At 35.6% G+C, this 16218-nt stretch overlaps 1 protein-coding gene across 1 annotated transcript in view; it reads right to left on the bottom strand.

The window, feature by feature from the left end:
* Positions 1-16218, bottom strand: part of ZCWPW2 (zinc finger CW-type and PWWP domain containing 2) — an 89116-nt gene that overhangs the window by 55903 nt on the left and 16995 nt on the right. Inside the window, exon 2 of the mRNA XM_044252604.1 lies at positions 15488-15647. Coding sequence (XP_044108539.1) covers positions 15488-15647 — 160 coding nt within the window. The remainder of the gene's footprint in view (positions 1-15487; positions 15648-16218) is intronic.

Raw genomic sequence — 16218 nt, 5'->3', positions numbered from 1 at the left:
ATAACCATTAATAAAATGTCCCAGAGTTACTTAGTCCCCTGAATTTCAAAAACTAAAATGTCTACTAGCACGTTAAGAGATAAAATTCTACACTCTAGTTTAAGTTAGAACTTCTGTCCTCCACTTGCTAGGAGCATACTTCAGGCAGAAGTAGTCTTCTTTTCCTCCATGTGCTTCTCTGTCTCTCCCCACATCTTCCGGGTTCCCTGGGATTGAAAAGATTGGTGTGGAGAATGGAAAAGAAATTGCAAAAAAAAAAAAAAAAAACCCCAAAATCCACGTTTTTGACTGCTACCACAACAATTTGGGGTTGGTGCTTCCTGGTTTTAAAGTGTTTTTTATTATGGGGTGCCTTGTGGGTTTTTGGAGAACATTTTCACCAACTAGGAACAACTCCCCTAATAGAGGAGGTCTTTTTTTAGCTGGTTGCTTTTAATACCCCACCCTATTATCATTTTTCTGCATTGTTCTGCCTAGATTGCCAAGGAGCAGAGAGCCATCTTGGTGGTGGAACCCTTCTATCACCCCGATTCTTTTCCCCACATTGTCTATGTCGTCGATACCCCAAACCATGGGAATGCTGACCATTCTCAGTGTCTCTAGCTCTTTCCACTCTGCTGCCAGACCTGATACCAGATATTCTCACTCTGTAGATTCTTTAGAGGAAACCTGGCTGCCAGTATGCTGTGTTGCTCAATCTCCAGAGTACACACACTGAGCTCTCAAAAAATCCCTCCTACAGGAAAATCAACATCTTTCCCTTTCTCAAGATGGAGCATGAGGAGGTGCAGGGAAAATGCCACAGAATATCATTATTTTCTCCAAAGAAATTTCTGTATGTTTGACCTTTTATATCCTTGCATAAATTGGATGAAGGGCTGCCGAGTCAGTTTTGGCCCCTCTTTTGCAACGTGTAAATAATTATTTGTCTTCACCTTTTATACTCTTAAAGACGTGCCTTTCACTAAAACCTGGACATATCTAATAATGATAGAACTTTCAAATTATCTCCCACCCCATAACAAAACAAAACAAAACATAGACAAGTTTTCAAACATACTTAAGAAGAAAGTTTTAAAGGCAGCTCTTCAGCAAATTTTCAAGGTGCTACAAGCTTATAAAGTCAAGGATAAAGATCAATGACTTCACAAGAAATCATAGAAAGAGCTGGACATCTTTAAATTCAAGTAAATTCTATGATCCCAAGAAGGAATAATACCATGCCCTTTGTTATGTTTATAATACTCTGGCAACTTGAGTTTTCTCAATCAGTTTATTAAATTTAGGGTAGAGTGGGAAATAAGTAATCATCATAGAAAAAGAAAAATAAGTAATCATCATACAAAGAGAAGGAAGACAGTCTAAAAATTTGTGTGAATTTACAAATGTAAATAAGATGATTCTTGATAGATGTATTCTTGGTAGATGAATAAGCATGTAAACTATTTGGAGTAAAGATGAGGTTTGAGACTACTAACAGATGGTTAGAGAGGGAGGATAGTACCCTATGTTTGAGAAAATTCTTAGCTGTATCCAAAATTGAAAAGTTTGTAAACGACTGTCCTATATGATCTTGTTTCAATTTGAGTATTACTGGCTGACTGAAAGGACTTAGTATCATTTTTACATTTTCCAGGATTTGAGGAAGAAACTGAATGTCCCATTTTATTGAATAATGTTTGTGCTATTACCACACACTAACATGGAGTGGTAAAGTCAAGAAAAATAATACATGTGTTTATCCACCCAGTAAGGCCAGAGGAACAAAATCTGCAATCCATCAGAAATTCATATTTTTTGTTGCTTTATATTTTAAGATTGCTTCTTCACCTCAGCGTTTACAATAACCCAAAGTTGTAGCAGGATAAATTTTTTTTTTTTTTTAGATTTTATTTATTTATTTGACAGAGAGAGAGAGGTCACAAGCAGGCACAGAGACAGACGGGGGTGGTGGTGGTGGTGAGGAGCAGGCTCCCTGCTGAGCAGAGAGCCTGATGCGGGGCTCAATCCCAGGACCCTGAGATTATGACCTGGGTCAAAGGCAGAGGCTTAACCCACTGAACCACACAGGTGCCCCTAAATCTTATGCTTCAAACTGGAATGTGTAAGCAGTGTCCCATTACTGATTTCTGCTAAATAAAATACAATGTAACAGCCTGCATCCGACAAGGATAGGAAAACTGATCTCAATCATTTGGGGGCTCACCTCTTACTTTGCCTAGGTTCATATAAATTGTAATAAAATTAACAAGGCCCGTGAAGACAGATCATTACTCTACAACCCTAGTGGTTACATGAATAGCAACATCTTTGTTCCAGTCCCTTGAAGTCAGGCAGTCTAAAGCTTATGGGCCACACCTAGACAAAAGAAGTTTTTTGAAAGTTGGGAACCTTAATGGCATGAGTTCAACCTCCCTGGGTGAACCCTGGTGCTATTCTTTTTTGAGGAACTGCCACTTGTCAGGGCACTGACAGACTTTTGAAATCCTCCAAGTCTAAAAGGATCTTTTCCCTACTCAGCTGCTCAGCTGCTCCCGCCTGTCCCTCTCAGAGGCACTGACTTTTCTGTTCCCAGTCCACCCTTCCCACCCTCGGGGAACTCAGGTGGGGAAGACAGGCAAGCTCTGCTTTTGACCTTCACAAGAGAAAACTCCCCTGACACATGGGAACATAAGGGGCCTAACTACTATTTGGAACAAATGAAAGGGGAAAATACCATCAAAATAAATATCATCAACCAACCACTCATGTTTGGTGGGCTGGGGACAAGCATTTCTTGGTTAAGGGACTTTGAATATTAGAATAGATAGGTAGGTGGTAGTCTACTCTCCCCTTGGCACCTTACTTCCTTACTCCACCTATGATTTTTCCTTAATTTTCCCCCATAGTACTCCTTGACAACTAACATACCTTATATCTTTGTTATTATTTGTTTGTTTACTATGGGTCTTAACCTACTAATTTAAGTCTTATGAGGGCATTTGAATTTTGTTTGTTTTGTGCACATCTGAGTCTAGAAGAGTTGTAAATAATAGAAGCTCAGTAAATATTTATTACTATAAATAAACATCTTTTTGTTCAGGGTGGCACTGACAAAAACCAGTCAGAAAACTGGAGATGAAAATGAAAGCTACTGCATTTTTAATCCTGAATTATGTGATTAACCCTTGAAGAGTAAAAGAAAAATTTATAAGGATGAGGAGTATTGGGCATTATGATATGGTAATATTACTTCTAAGATAACATAGAACTTTTCAGTTCGTGTATAGAAATCAGATCTGTAAAATACTTCATGGGCCACTGATTAGTTCCATGATATTAGTAAGTATATTTTTTCTTAGAAAATAAAAAGTGCATCTAATTTCAAGTACTTTAAATACTATGTAAAAAATAGTACCTAATTTTGAAACTAGAGTAGTTCAATCAAATGCTTTTTTATGTAACCTATTTGGGAGATGGTAGAGCCTCACTACAGTCCTACAGGTACAATAGCAGTATCTATAATCCAAAATTATCATTTTGGTTACATCGGTATTAAAGTTAACTGCAAAAAAGTACTTAAAATTTAGAAAATTTATCTTTTAGAACACAATGTTGAACATATATTAAAGATCTGAAAAACCAGAATCATAGGTACTTAGCCTGCTTTACTGAGCTTCATAAATTCATTGAAATGACTTCAAATATTGACCATTACTTTAAGTTATTTCTTACATAATATGCCATTAGAAACATGAGACTATAATTCATAGATTTCATAAACTAAAAATATGTGAAAGAATTTTCCTTTTAAATGCATCTCTACTGAATGTTTGAGGTGCTCTGCCTGGTGATTTATGTTAATTGTTGCTATTTATACATTCAGACTTGCCGTGTAGGTCGCTGACTCTAACCATGCATTGCCCTGATGCATCGTTCTATTTACTATTACACCAAAGCTATCGCTCTTCTCCTCTCTTGGGCAGATTGTTTTCACTTAAAGCAATTTGGTAGAAAGTTAATCACAGGATATCTTGTCCTCCTTAAATTGGATTTCTGCAACAGCAACCAGTAATCTAGACAGTAAGAACATTCCTGTTCCTTTGATGCACGCTAGAAGATAGTCATATCACACCCATTTGCATCACACACTTCTTGGTTTCCTTCCTCTTACCCTTCATCTTTAACATAGATTTATATAATCTTCATATAGTCAACTCTGGGTTATTTAGATAGTTTATTTCAATTATTGAACACTTGAAGGAACTATTGCTTTCAAAATCTTACTAACCTATTGTTTACATTTCCTTTGCACATAAATAGGAATTTTGCTTACTCTAACTCAGCAGGACTTTAAGATCAAAATAACTGGGCGCCTGGGTGGCTCAGTGGGTTAAGCCGCTGCCTTCGGCTCAGGTCATGATCTCAGGGTCCTGGGATCGAGTCCTGCATCGGGCTCTCTGCTTGGCAGGGATCCTGCTTCCCTCTCTCTCTCTCTGCCTGCCTCTCCGACTACTTGTGATTTCTCTCTGTCAAATAAATAAATAAAATCTTAAAAAAAAAAGATCAAAATAACTTATGTCCACTCTCCACACTACTGGAAAGTGTGAACTACCTAAATTGACAAAAAAAAGAAAAAGTGTCCTAGTTTTGCTTAGTCTGATCCTTTATAAGATCTCAGAGATTATAGATTATGTCAGAGACAATACTAAGACACTGAGAATGCAATGAGTACCAGCAGAGAAATTAGGAAGAAAGAGTAAGAAAATCTGAGAGTCCAATTACAGTGTGATTCCATTACTTGACTTGAAATATTGGGAATTACTAAAACAGGAACTGAGCATTCCTTGTGAAGGTGGGTGTAGAGGGCAGAGGAGAAAGCCAAGCAGTTTAAATCAGTACCAGCAGAAAATCAGAAAAATCACAGGATACCAGATGATGCACTTTTTATTAACTTAGATTTTGATATATATTTACTAAGTAATCTGAAGATCTACAACTGCTACATGCTGTGGTGGTGGTGGTGGTAGTTTTTTAAAAGAAGTTCCACTGACACTTTAGGGTGGTCTATTGTTTAGACTGACATTCTTCTGAAAAAATTTTTATACAACCAATATATTGGTCACTTAGTGTGATGGACCTGAAACCAGATTTTGAGAGAAGGAGAGAAAAAGAAGAGGGCTCCAGCTGTGACAGCAGGGAAAAAATCAACCACCACCAAAGAAAGAAACTTTTTAAAGGGACAGGGGAGTCTAACATAATTTTGCTAAAGATTTGTCTGGCTTCATTAGCACCACAAACTTAAATACACGTATATGTTTCACACACATACACACATAACACAACATAATAAAAATAATAAAAAAATAAAAATTTTCATAAATATTTTCCTTAGCTAATTCCAGAAAACATAAAAAATAAGTATTTATAGTGAGATAATCTGCTACAGACTGGTGTTTGAGATTCACTGAGGAACTATATAGATTCACAGAACATTCCTGAGTATGTAGGTTCAGGAATATATGTATTTGTATATATATATATATGCAAATATATATCAGAAATATATACATACAAATATATGTATATATGCAAACATATGTATTTATTTTTTTCCTAGTTTTATTGAGAAATAATTAACACACATCACTGTGTAAGCTTAAGGGATACAGCATGATGGTTTGTTCTGCATATATTGTGAAATGATTACCACAAAAGTTTGGCTAATATCCATCTTCTCATATAAATACAATAAAAAGAAAGGAAAGAAGAAAAAACAAAAAAAAAAGGTTTTCCTTATGATGAGAACTCTTTGGATTTACTCCCTTAACAACTTTCTTATATATCACATAGGAGTGTTAGCTATAGTCATCATGTCATACGTTATACCCCAGTACTTAATTTACCTTATAGTGGGAAGTGTGTACCTTTTGACCACCTTCCTCCAATTCCCCTCCTCTTCCCTCCACCTCTGATAACCACAAACCTGATCTCTTTTTCAATGAGTTTGTTGTCATTGTTTCAATTCCACATATAAGTGAGGTCATATGGTATTCATCTTTTTCTGTCTTGCTTATTTCACTTAATATAATGCTTTCAAAGTTTATCCATGTCATCACAAATGGTAGGATTTCCTTACCTTTTTTATGAATAATAAGGAATAGAAATATTTTTAACGAGCTCTATGATAATGAGCAATTTTAGGAACTGGCAGTAGAGCAAAACAAAACAAAACAAAACAAAACAAAACAAAAAACAAATCCTGGCATTGAGATACCAATGTTAGTATTAATAATAAACAATTACCACTAAGGTTACAAGAGAACAGATACTAGGTTTTAATGGTAGTCACGAAGAGGTCCTAAATCTCTGGCTAAGAATCAATACATGAAGAAGAAAGCTTTCACATCTTTGTCCAACTTGGAAAATTCTGGTTTATGGCTAATTAATCAAGTTGGTTGAATTAACAGCAGGAAATCAATAAGAAGGATATTGTGATCTTCTAGTTTATAGATGATAGCTTATTATGAATTTGGTATGCTTATGAAGATTAGAAGCAGAAAGCCCAGCATAAATTTCAAGCAGGTTGACACATAATGTAAAAACCTGGTATTTGTAATCAGAAGACCTAGGCTTGAGTCCCAGTTCTGCTGTTGTGTATGACCTTAGTCAAGTCACTTAACCTAAGCTTCAACTTTCTTTCTTTTTTTTTTTTTTAAAGATTTTATTTATTTATTTGTCAGAGAGAGAGGGAGAGAGAGCGAGCACAGGCAGACAGAGAGGCAGGCAGAGGCAGAGGGAGAAGCAGGCTCCCCGCCGAGCAAGGAGCCCGATGCGGGACTCGATCCCAGGACGCCGGGATCATGACCTGAGCCGAAGGCAGCTGCCCAACCAACTGAGCCACCCAGGCGTCCCAAGCTTCAACTTTCTTAACAATGAATGAAGATCACATGAGAGAGTGCATGAAAAAGTACTTTGTAAACTATAAAGTTTTTTTTTCAAATGTTCATTATTAATGTCATAACTGATCAGGACATAAATATTTATCATTTGGTTTATGCAGTTCAATATAATGAGATAGGAACCATCCACAGAAGGGAGGAGATGACTGGGTACACATTTTATTTTCACAGGAGTTCTGTGAAAGAGTCTACTATTGATTTTTTAATTTACTAATTATCCAATGCTTGTGTAGTGCCAGGTGTCAAGAATAGCTTTAAGCACCTCACAAACAACTTATTTTAACTTCCCAACAAGCTCATGAGGTAGGTACTGTTGCTATCTTCATTTTACAAATAAGGAAATAGAGGTATTGAGTTTAAAACTTGCCCAGACTCTTATAGTTAGCAAGTGACACAGCTGGAATTCATATACAGGCTATCAAGCTCCAGAATTCGTGGGCTCAACCACTATAATATTTTATTTCACTAAAAGGCAATTCTGTTGGGGTGCCTGGGTGGCTGAGTCAGTTAGTGGTCTGCCCTTGGCTCAGGTCATGATCTCAGGGTTCTGGGATTGAGCCCTGTGGTGGGCCCCCTAATCAGTAGGAAGTCTGCTTCTCCTTCTCCCTCTGCCCCTCTCTCCTCTCATGCTCTCTCTCTCTGATAGAAAAATAAAATCTTTATTTAAAAAAAAGGCAACTCTGTTGCACAAATATCAAAGATGGTATTATGAAGGGTTTTGCAGCTCATATCACAAGAAATAGAAAGTATCAAAAATAACAGAGAACTTCCATCTGGTACTTTCTATATCAGGTCATATTTATACTTCTTTGGAAAATTTCTTCTAGGATTATTAATTAGTCATTGAAAACTTAAATCACCATTGAACATATGGTTAAATATTCAATTTTATATTACATGTTTTTTCATAATTTTTAAAAAGAATAAAAAACTTGAATTTATTGTGACAATTTAAAGAATTTTACATATTCTTTCAAGTTGTAGACTTTTTTTTTAAAGATTCATTTATTTGAGAGAGAAAGAGCAGGAGGGAAGGGAGAGAGAGAACCCCAAGCAGACTCCCTATTGCATGTGGAGCCCAATGTGGGCCTCCATCCCAAGACCCTGAGATCATCACCTTAGAGTGATGACTCACCTAAGAGTCAGACACTCAACCAACTGAGCCACCCAAGTGTTCCTCAAGTTGTAGACTTTTTATTTTGCAGAACTAAGTATATCATTAAGTCTGTAGGAAGAAAGCTATTGTGAACACTGCTACATAAAATGACAGGACTAGTAATGAACTATTAGTAATAAAGTATTACTAATATATTGATGAAACAGAGCACATGAAGCAAAGTGAATACTTGAGTCCATGGGTAATTTTAAGGCCTGTGTTCTCCTAAAGTGTGGCTATCTCCCACTGCTCTGGCCAGGCTGTCTGTTATAGCTAGGAATATTCAACAGAACTGGGAGGATAGGTTTAAAATTAGCCACAAAAATAAGCATGTGCTTATTTGTTCTGAGCCTTAAAAATGTCAGGATTGGCCTAATGAATTTAAAGCAATAGTACATAGAGTTAGCAAGACCTGGACCTAAAGGAAAGCTACTTTACTGATATTTTCTACTCCACGTTTACTTGTTTTTGTTTTTTTTTTTTTTCCATGGAATATGTGTTTATGGGAAAACAATTGCTGTATTTATTACAGACAATTGCTCAGATTCTGTTTCACAAGAGAATTGTAAGAGAAGGTGGGAATTCTAGAAAAGGATGGTTAAATATGTGATACAGAATCAGTACACATTCTGGGGAATAAACAAAATGGTGAGCAAGTGGTAATTCTGAAATTTATTTCCAAAGTTAGTTTAGTAAGTATTATTTAGGGTTTAGGGAGAATGGGTTTTGACTGAGTCATGGACTAGTCTGGCCTTAGGCTATAAGATATGATATAATCAATTAATATGTGAGGGAATTAGAAAGAAATGAAAAAGGAAAGATAGTAGATCAATTGTAGACTTTCAGCTATATGATTATGAGTTTTGGGTTTCACTCTTCGCTAATGGAAGAATGTACCAAAAAGTTACCACATTATTTACTAATTTAAGAACCCTAACATAAAAGACTCATCTTAAGACAGACTTACTCATAGGGGGATGATTCTGAAGGCAATTTAGTGAGCCTTGTATTTTGGCTTAAAAACAATGTTCTGACTCTGGTTCTTTTAAGAGAAACTAAACACTTCTAGAAAATTGAGGAAGCTATATGTTGGAATTTCTTAGAAAAGATTACTGCTGTTCCAGTGAAGAGTCAACATGAAAAACCTAGGTGATACTTAATACATTTTTCATGCATTTGATGATGGGAAAGGTAGCCACCTGTTCTATCTGTTATAAGCTGAGTATAAAGTTGGCCATATTATTTGGATTTGGACTTTTTAACTTCAGTAGAAGTTCACAGCTATCTAAATTCATAAGAGATGAAGTTGGGAGATGACAGAGGTGAATTCAAGAATTTATTTGGAGCAGCCAAGTCAGCATACATAAATGTGAGTGAATCAAAAAGCAGAACAGAGATAGGGAAAGAAACTGGTTTCATTCAGTTGCAAAGAACATGAAAGATAGTATTTCCTATTCTCCTTCCAAATTCCATCAAACAAATCCAAAGTACTTGGGGACTATTCACTCACCAAGGAGTCAGATTAAGAAGGCTCTAACTTATCTCCTCCTAGTTCAGAGCACTTCTGTTTACATTAACCTAGAAAAGCACTGAAGCAATGGCCTCTTCAGTCATGTACTAAAGAATCAAAACACAAGATGATCCATTAGCTTTATTTCCTCCCATTGCTGGGACTATCATGTTGGTTGATAGAAAACACTGAAATGATATCATTTTTCACATATGATCTTAAGAGAAAAGATATTATTCATCTTATTGTTCTTGGTATCTTCTTGTAGATGTGGGTTTCTAAGGAAAGGAAATAAGTAATTTTAAAAGTATACTTCACCTGTACTTCCAATGAATAACATCACCTAATGTCTATTAAGAGCCTACTATAGTGACTACACTTATTGTGGTGAGCATTAAGTAATGTATAAAATTGTCAAATCACTATGCTGTCCATCTGAAACTAATAAAACATTGTATGTCAGCTATACATCAAAAATAATAATTTAAAAAGAACTTATTATATGACAAAGCAGTATACCAAATGCTTTGCATGTAGTATCTCAGTTAACCCTTACAACATCTTTATGAGGCAGATGCTATTTCAACCTCCTTTTTTTTTTTTTTAAAGATTTTATTTATTTATTTGACAGACAGAGATCATGAGTAGGCAGAGAAGCAGGCAGAGAGAGGGAGGGGGAAGCAGGCTCCTTGCTGAGCAGAGAGCCTGATGCGGGGCTTGATCCCAGGACCCTGGGATCATGACCTGAGCTGAAGGCAGAGGCTTTAACCCACTGAGCCACCCAGGCGCCCCTCAACCTCCTTTTTAAAGTGAGGCATGTGGGATTCATGAAGACTAAGTGACTTGCCTGAGGTTAATTATCTGGTAAGCAGCACAGCCAACGTTCAAAACCAAAAGAGCATGGCTCTAGCGCCTGCCTTATTAACTGCTATGACAACTTAATTTTTTCCCCCTAATATCCACTGCTATGGAAGTTTTCTTGGTTTATTTATCACAAGTTAAGGTCACAGTTGCATAAATATGTTCTAATTACCTTAACTTTTCTCCAGGCCCAAAACTAAAGAATTCTTAGAAAACAAGCACACAAACAAAAAATCTTAATCCAATAGTACCAAATTTACAGCAAATTTTATATCAAATATGGCACTTGTATAATAAAAACTTACTGAGAGTTTGATAGCTATACAATTATTTGCCAGCAGGAAATAGCATATATATATAGATGGTCCCCAACTTATGATGGTTCGACTTACAATTTTTTGACTTTACAATGGTGTAAAAGTGATATACATTCAGTAGAAACCATACTTCAGATTTTGAATTGGAATCTTTTCCTGCACTAGCAATATGTGGTCGATACTCTCTCAGGCAGTGGTAGTAAGCCATAGCTCCTGGTCAGCACACAATCATGAGGGTAAATAACCCATACACTGACAACCTTTTGTAGCCATACAATTATGCTTTTTTCACTTTTGGTACAGTATTTGATTACATGCAATATTCAATGCTTTATTATCAATTAGACTTTGTATTAGATGATTTAGCTCAATTTTGGGCTAATGTAGGTGCTCTGAGAACATTTAAGATAGGCGACACTTAACTATGAGGTTGAGTAGATTATGTGTATTAAATGCATTTTTGACTCATGATGTGTTCAACTTACAATGAGTTTATCTGAACGTAACCACATTGTAAGATGAGGAAGATATATATAGCAAATGTAGTTTTCCACTGAGTTGGCTAAACAGATTTATATTCACTTTCACTCCATTACTCTAAGAACAAAACACTGCCTGATGATCTAGTTATAAACTAATTTGCTAATCCTTATTACACACTACATTCTTAGAATTTGGATCCTAAAGAGCAGAACACTTGCTCAAATAGATCTTAATTCAGATGCACTTGTTATGACTATTGCAAATGTAATTTGAAAATATCTAGAGTTCTGCTACACACTAGTCCTCCAAAGGGGAACCTCAAGGGGCAAATAAAGAGAATATCTACCAGAGACTGCCATGATTCAACATGTATATTAGAATTATAAGGTGAAAATTTTCCTCATTTTGTAGGTACAAATCTGGGAAAACATTCAACAATAAATTAGGCGACTGCATATGAATAAATATACTGGCATGGTATAGAAAGAGAAATAATTTGGACTTTGGAGTCAGATATTTTAACTCTAATAATTATTGCATCACCTGGTAGCTGACTGACCTTGGGCTAGACACGTGGCCTGAATCTTAGTTTCTTCTATATGTCAAATAGTGACAATGCCTATCTTCATGGGGCTGCTCTAAGACTTTGAAAATTATATGAAAAGGATCTACCCAATTCATGGCCGAGGGGAGAGACTCACTATACTATATCATTGCTGTTTGTAGGCCCTTTTAGCTGTTGGAGTCATCCTACTGCATGCTGATGTCAGAGTCCTTTGTTGCAGGGTATTCACTAAACCAAATTTATACTCGTTACATTGATCATCAGTTGGTAATTTCTACTCATATGTTTATCACTATACAGCAAAGAAACAAACTTATTTAATACATTACTGTAGGATAGCAAGTTGTATTATCACATCTATTTACAGATTTGGAAGAATTAAGAGTAATGTGATTTCAGTCATTTGGAAAAGTTAAGAGTAATGTGATTTCAGTCATTTGGCCAAATTCTCAAGGGTACTAAAATTTCAGAACGGTTCTTCTAAAGATATAAGTTACAAAGAACTGTGACATCCTCCATTTCATCATTAGTGTATCTTTTGGAATAATCGCAGGTGCTTAACACAAGGTCTGGCCCTACTCCAAGAGATTCTGATTTAACTGATCCACTAGCCTGGAGCCCAGGCATTACCATGTTCTTGTTGGTGTTGTCATTTTGTAAAGCTTTCTAATGTATAGCCAGGCTCAAGAAATGCTAAACTAAGTCATGTAATCTATCAAGCTAAAAAATAAACTTGCAAGTAATGGGTATCTGCTAAATATAAAAGAACATCATTTGTGCTAGTGGGGAAAAATTATTTTCCATGCATTAACACTTAAAAAAATAGCCATTCAGCACATGTTGACATCTATTTTCTTCAAAGGGAGATTTCACCTGTCTTTATAGCTACTGATTTTATAGTAAATGAAAAAATGAAATGTATCCATAAACTAATATAAATCACAAGTACACAACTAAATACCACGTTCAACTTTTTTCTAAAGTATATCCCAGTGTATCTATGAGAAATTTTATTTATTATGTAAAACCTTATCATCTGTACCAATCAATAGACAGTGACAGCTCTGTTGTGCATTCAACAATGAAATTAGTAAGTCGGTGGTCCCATAAATATATCAACAAGGGGAAAGTGACTATTCAAAAAAAAAAAAAAAAGCTTGGCAAACACAAATTAGAAGTTAAAATTTTCATAATCGAACACTAAAAAGATATTTAATTTTCTTATAAATGCATATAATGTCTTTCTAGGATAACATATTTCTCTCCCACCTTAACATATATACTGTAAAATATTCATAGTCCATATGCAGTGAAAACGCTAAAATATTTAATCATCTGGTAAACTAAACTTACACAGATTAGGATAAAATGATATTGAAATAAGGTATGAAGTAAGATTTAGTTGATTAAAGCAGTGAAAGTTATAAATGCCTATCATTCTTTGCTGGTTTTAGAAAAAGAGATCAGACAACCTGTGCAATATGCATCCCACCTCCACTTCTAGAGGAATCTTTAAGAAAGTCCACATTGTCTACATTAATTTTTGTATGAGTGATCTTTTTTCATGGGGGAAAGGGATGTGAACTTAATATCCAGATCAATGTACTACAGTGTAGAGAAAGCATTTGAGGATATGAGAGCCCTGGTGCAGAGAGGACCACTAAAAGATTAAATTTTGGAGAAGTCTAAGCAAGAGAACGGCAGGCTGGGGTTACTACTATTTCCATCTCTCAGGTACAGTGAAATCTCAGCTGTCCCTGGACAATACGTATTTTGAAATTACTCTTTTTCAATCAATTTCTCATATGCAAAATTTTTGACCATTTTTCAACCTTGGCTGGCAGTATTTCTGAGTCATCTTTCTTCCTTTCTATTTCTTGACTAGACTGGTGTCAATGAGGTGTCAGTGTGAGTCTTCCCTTCTGGGTAAGCAGATCCTTAGATTGGCGGAAGTGGGGAATCAGAACACAGAGGGACAATTTGGCATGTGCTTGATGAATTTGTGGTAGAAGGGAATTAACATTTCAGCCCTGAATGAAGAGACCCACAGAGAAAGGCACCCAAATTATACCAGCTCCAAGAGAGCAAGTAAAGAAAAGAAGACACTGATAAAAAGAGTAAGGGACAAAGAAAGAGCCTAGGAAAGGTACCCTGAATGACTGTAGAGGAGAGAGCCTGCCCCAGAGCTTGTAAGCATCCAGTGGGTTATTCACCTAAGACCACCTGGTTAGCTGGAGGAGTAGGGGAAAGAAGAGGGGAAACAAATACTTTATTTTTTTCTGTCCTCATCCTTGCATTAGGGGGATGCTTAATTTAAGCAGCCTTGAATTGATGGTCTTTGTAAGAATTTCTAAGTTTACTTTAATGTTTTCAGAAGGTTAAAAACTTATGGCTTCAGATGCTTGAGTTTGGCTTTGTTTTGCATCAGATTTTGCCCTTGTCCTGACACAATTCAAATCCCAAGAGAGATATCAATTGAGGCTATTTAAAAATTCACTTCTGGTTTTTACTTATATTTAACTATAATTTCTTAAGAATGTCTTGCTCTTCATCATATTGTCATATCTCTAAGATTCTAAGGTCTGTTTCATGAGAAGCTAGCAGTTTTCCCTGTTCTTTAGGAAAGGGGAAAGGGCACAGAAAGGAGAACAATTCTTGTTTTCTGTGGTTGCCAGCAGAAGTGCCTAGGAGCACATCCAAAATGTCAGAGCAGAGAAGGCGCCTCACATTAAGATGATTGGCTCACAACTACCATGAAATGAATGTATGTATTTTATTCTGTACCTAAATATTTTTATTAGAATGGCCTTCCCTTTCAGTTGCTTTCAAGTTGGATGGAAAAAGATACTGCTTATGCCAAAGATATAGCAAAAGCCCATTTTGAAGGACCTCAAATTCACACAAATTTACTTATACTGTGGATTAAAGGACGTGCCTTAAATGTACATACATTTACATGTGTATTTGAACATAGATATTTCCACTATAAAATAGAAACCATCCAAACAGCCGAAGGAACCCACATTTGACATCTATTTTTAAATCAGACTTCTAATGAAAGTATGGTTTGCAGATGAAAAGTTTCAATATTAGAATACAGACACAGATAATTGAATTGATTTATAATGACTAAATTAAACCATGGAAATAAGCCCAGTTCACCTATTCTCATTAACCTGAGAGTCCAGTCTATTCATTAGTTGTAGTGTGTGATTTAAAGTTGAAAAAGTAAAAAAGATACTGAAGGAGTTAGTATAATGAAATATTCTCTTTGAAATTTGAAAATCTAGTTGCATTCCATAATTAATTTTCCCTGTGAGCTAGGCCTCCAACTTAAAGTCTTCTCAAGGGGATTTTTAAAAACTACCAAATGATAATATTAAAATTGTTTCAAAAGGCAATTATATAAAGTCCTCCGTTGATTTATACTGCATTGCCATTCAGAAAAGAAAATTTAAAACTACCCTACTTCCCACATTTTCTTTGAAAAAACTTATTTGAAAATACAAATATTCAATTTTAAACAAATAGTATATACGGTTTCATTTATATAAATATAAAAATAAATAATTGGGTATCTTTTAGGCTCTAAACAAAAATGGCCATAACTAAAAACAAGTGCAAAAGAAAAAACTTTGATGTTACTTTACCTACCTTTAATGTGATACTATAATGTCCAACAAATGTTGCATTTATCCATGATCTTGAATGGGGATCTCCCAGGAATTCTACATGGTATTGTTCAACATTTCCATCCAGGTCATAGATCACGTATTTCCCTTTAAAAGAATCTGGGCAAAGTATCCCTGGCCAACTTCAAAAGAAAGTATTTTAAATTATTTAATTATTATGCATTAAGAAAGGCAGAAATCAGTGCATCTGTTATAATCATATACCAAACTTTCTCCTTTGAATTTTAATAACTCACAAAACTTAAACATATTGACTTGTATCCTTTAAAAGTAGGATACTCATTTGATAAGTCATCAGTTGTGCCTTTGTAGATATAGAAAGCTTTGATAAAGTGACATATTTAAGATAAACATAAAATACAAGGATAAAGAATTATAAGACAAAAGAATGATTTCTAGGATCTGGAAGAGACATTTAGACACTGCTAACAGGAAAGGTTAAGATTCATGGCAAGTTTGAATCAACTCTAAGCAATAAGAATGCATAATTACTAAAATGTTAACCCACTGGCAGAGCTTCTGATGGGGCAGGAGAGAGCTCTCATTTCCTGAGCCAGGGCTGCCCAAAGGGTACTGATAGTGCAGGCTGTGATAACATTGGATATTCTAACTACTGTGGGACAAGCAGAAATAGAGCCTGGCAGTTCTATATTGCCCCTCCCCGCCATCTGCTCCATTGGAAAATTTATAAAT

The sequence above is a fragment of the Neovison vison genome, chromosome 6 (assembly GCF_020171115.1).
Source record: "Neovison vison isolate M4711 chromosome 6, ASM_NN_V1, whole genome shotgun sequence".
Taxonomy (NCBI): Eukaryota; Metazoa; Chordata; class Mammalia; order Carnivora; family Mustelidae; genus Neogale; species Neogale vison.
This window is presented reverse-complemented; position numbering and strand designations above follow the sequence as displayed.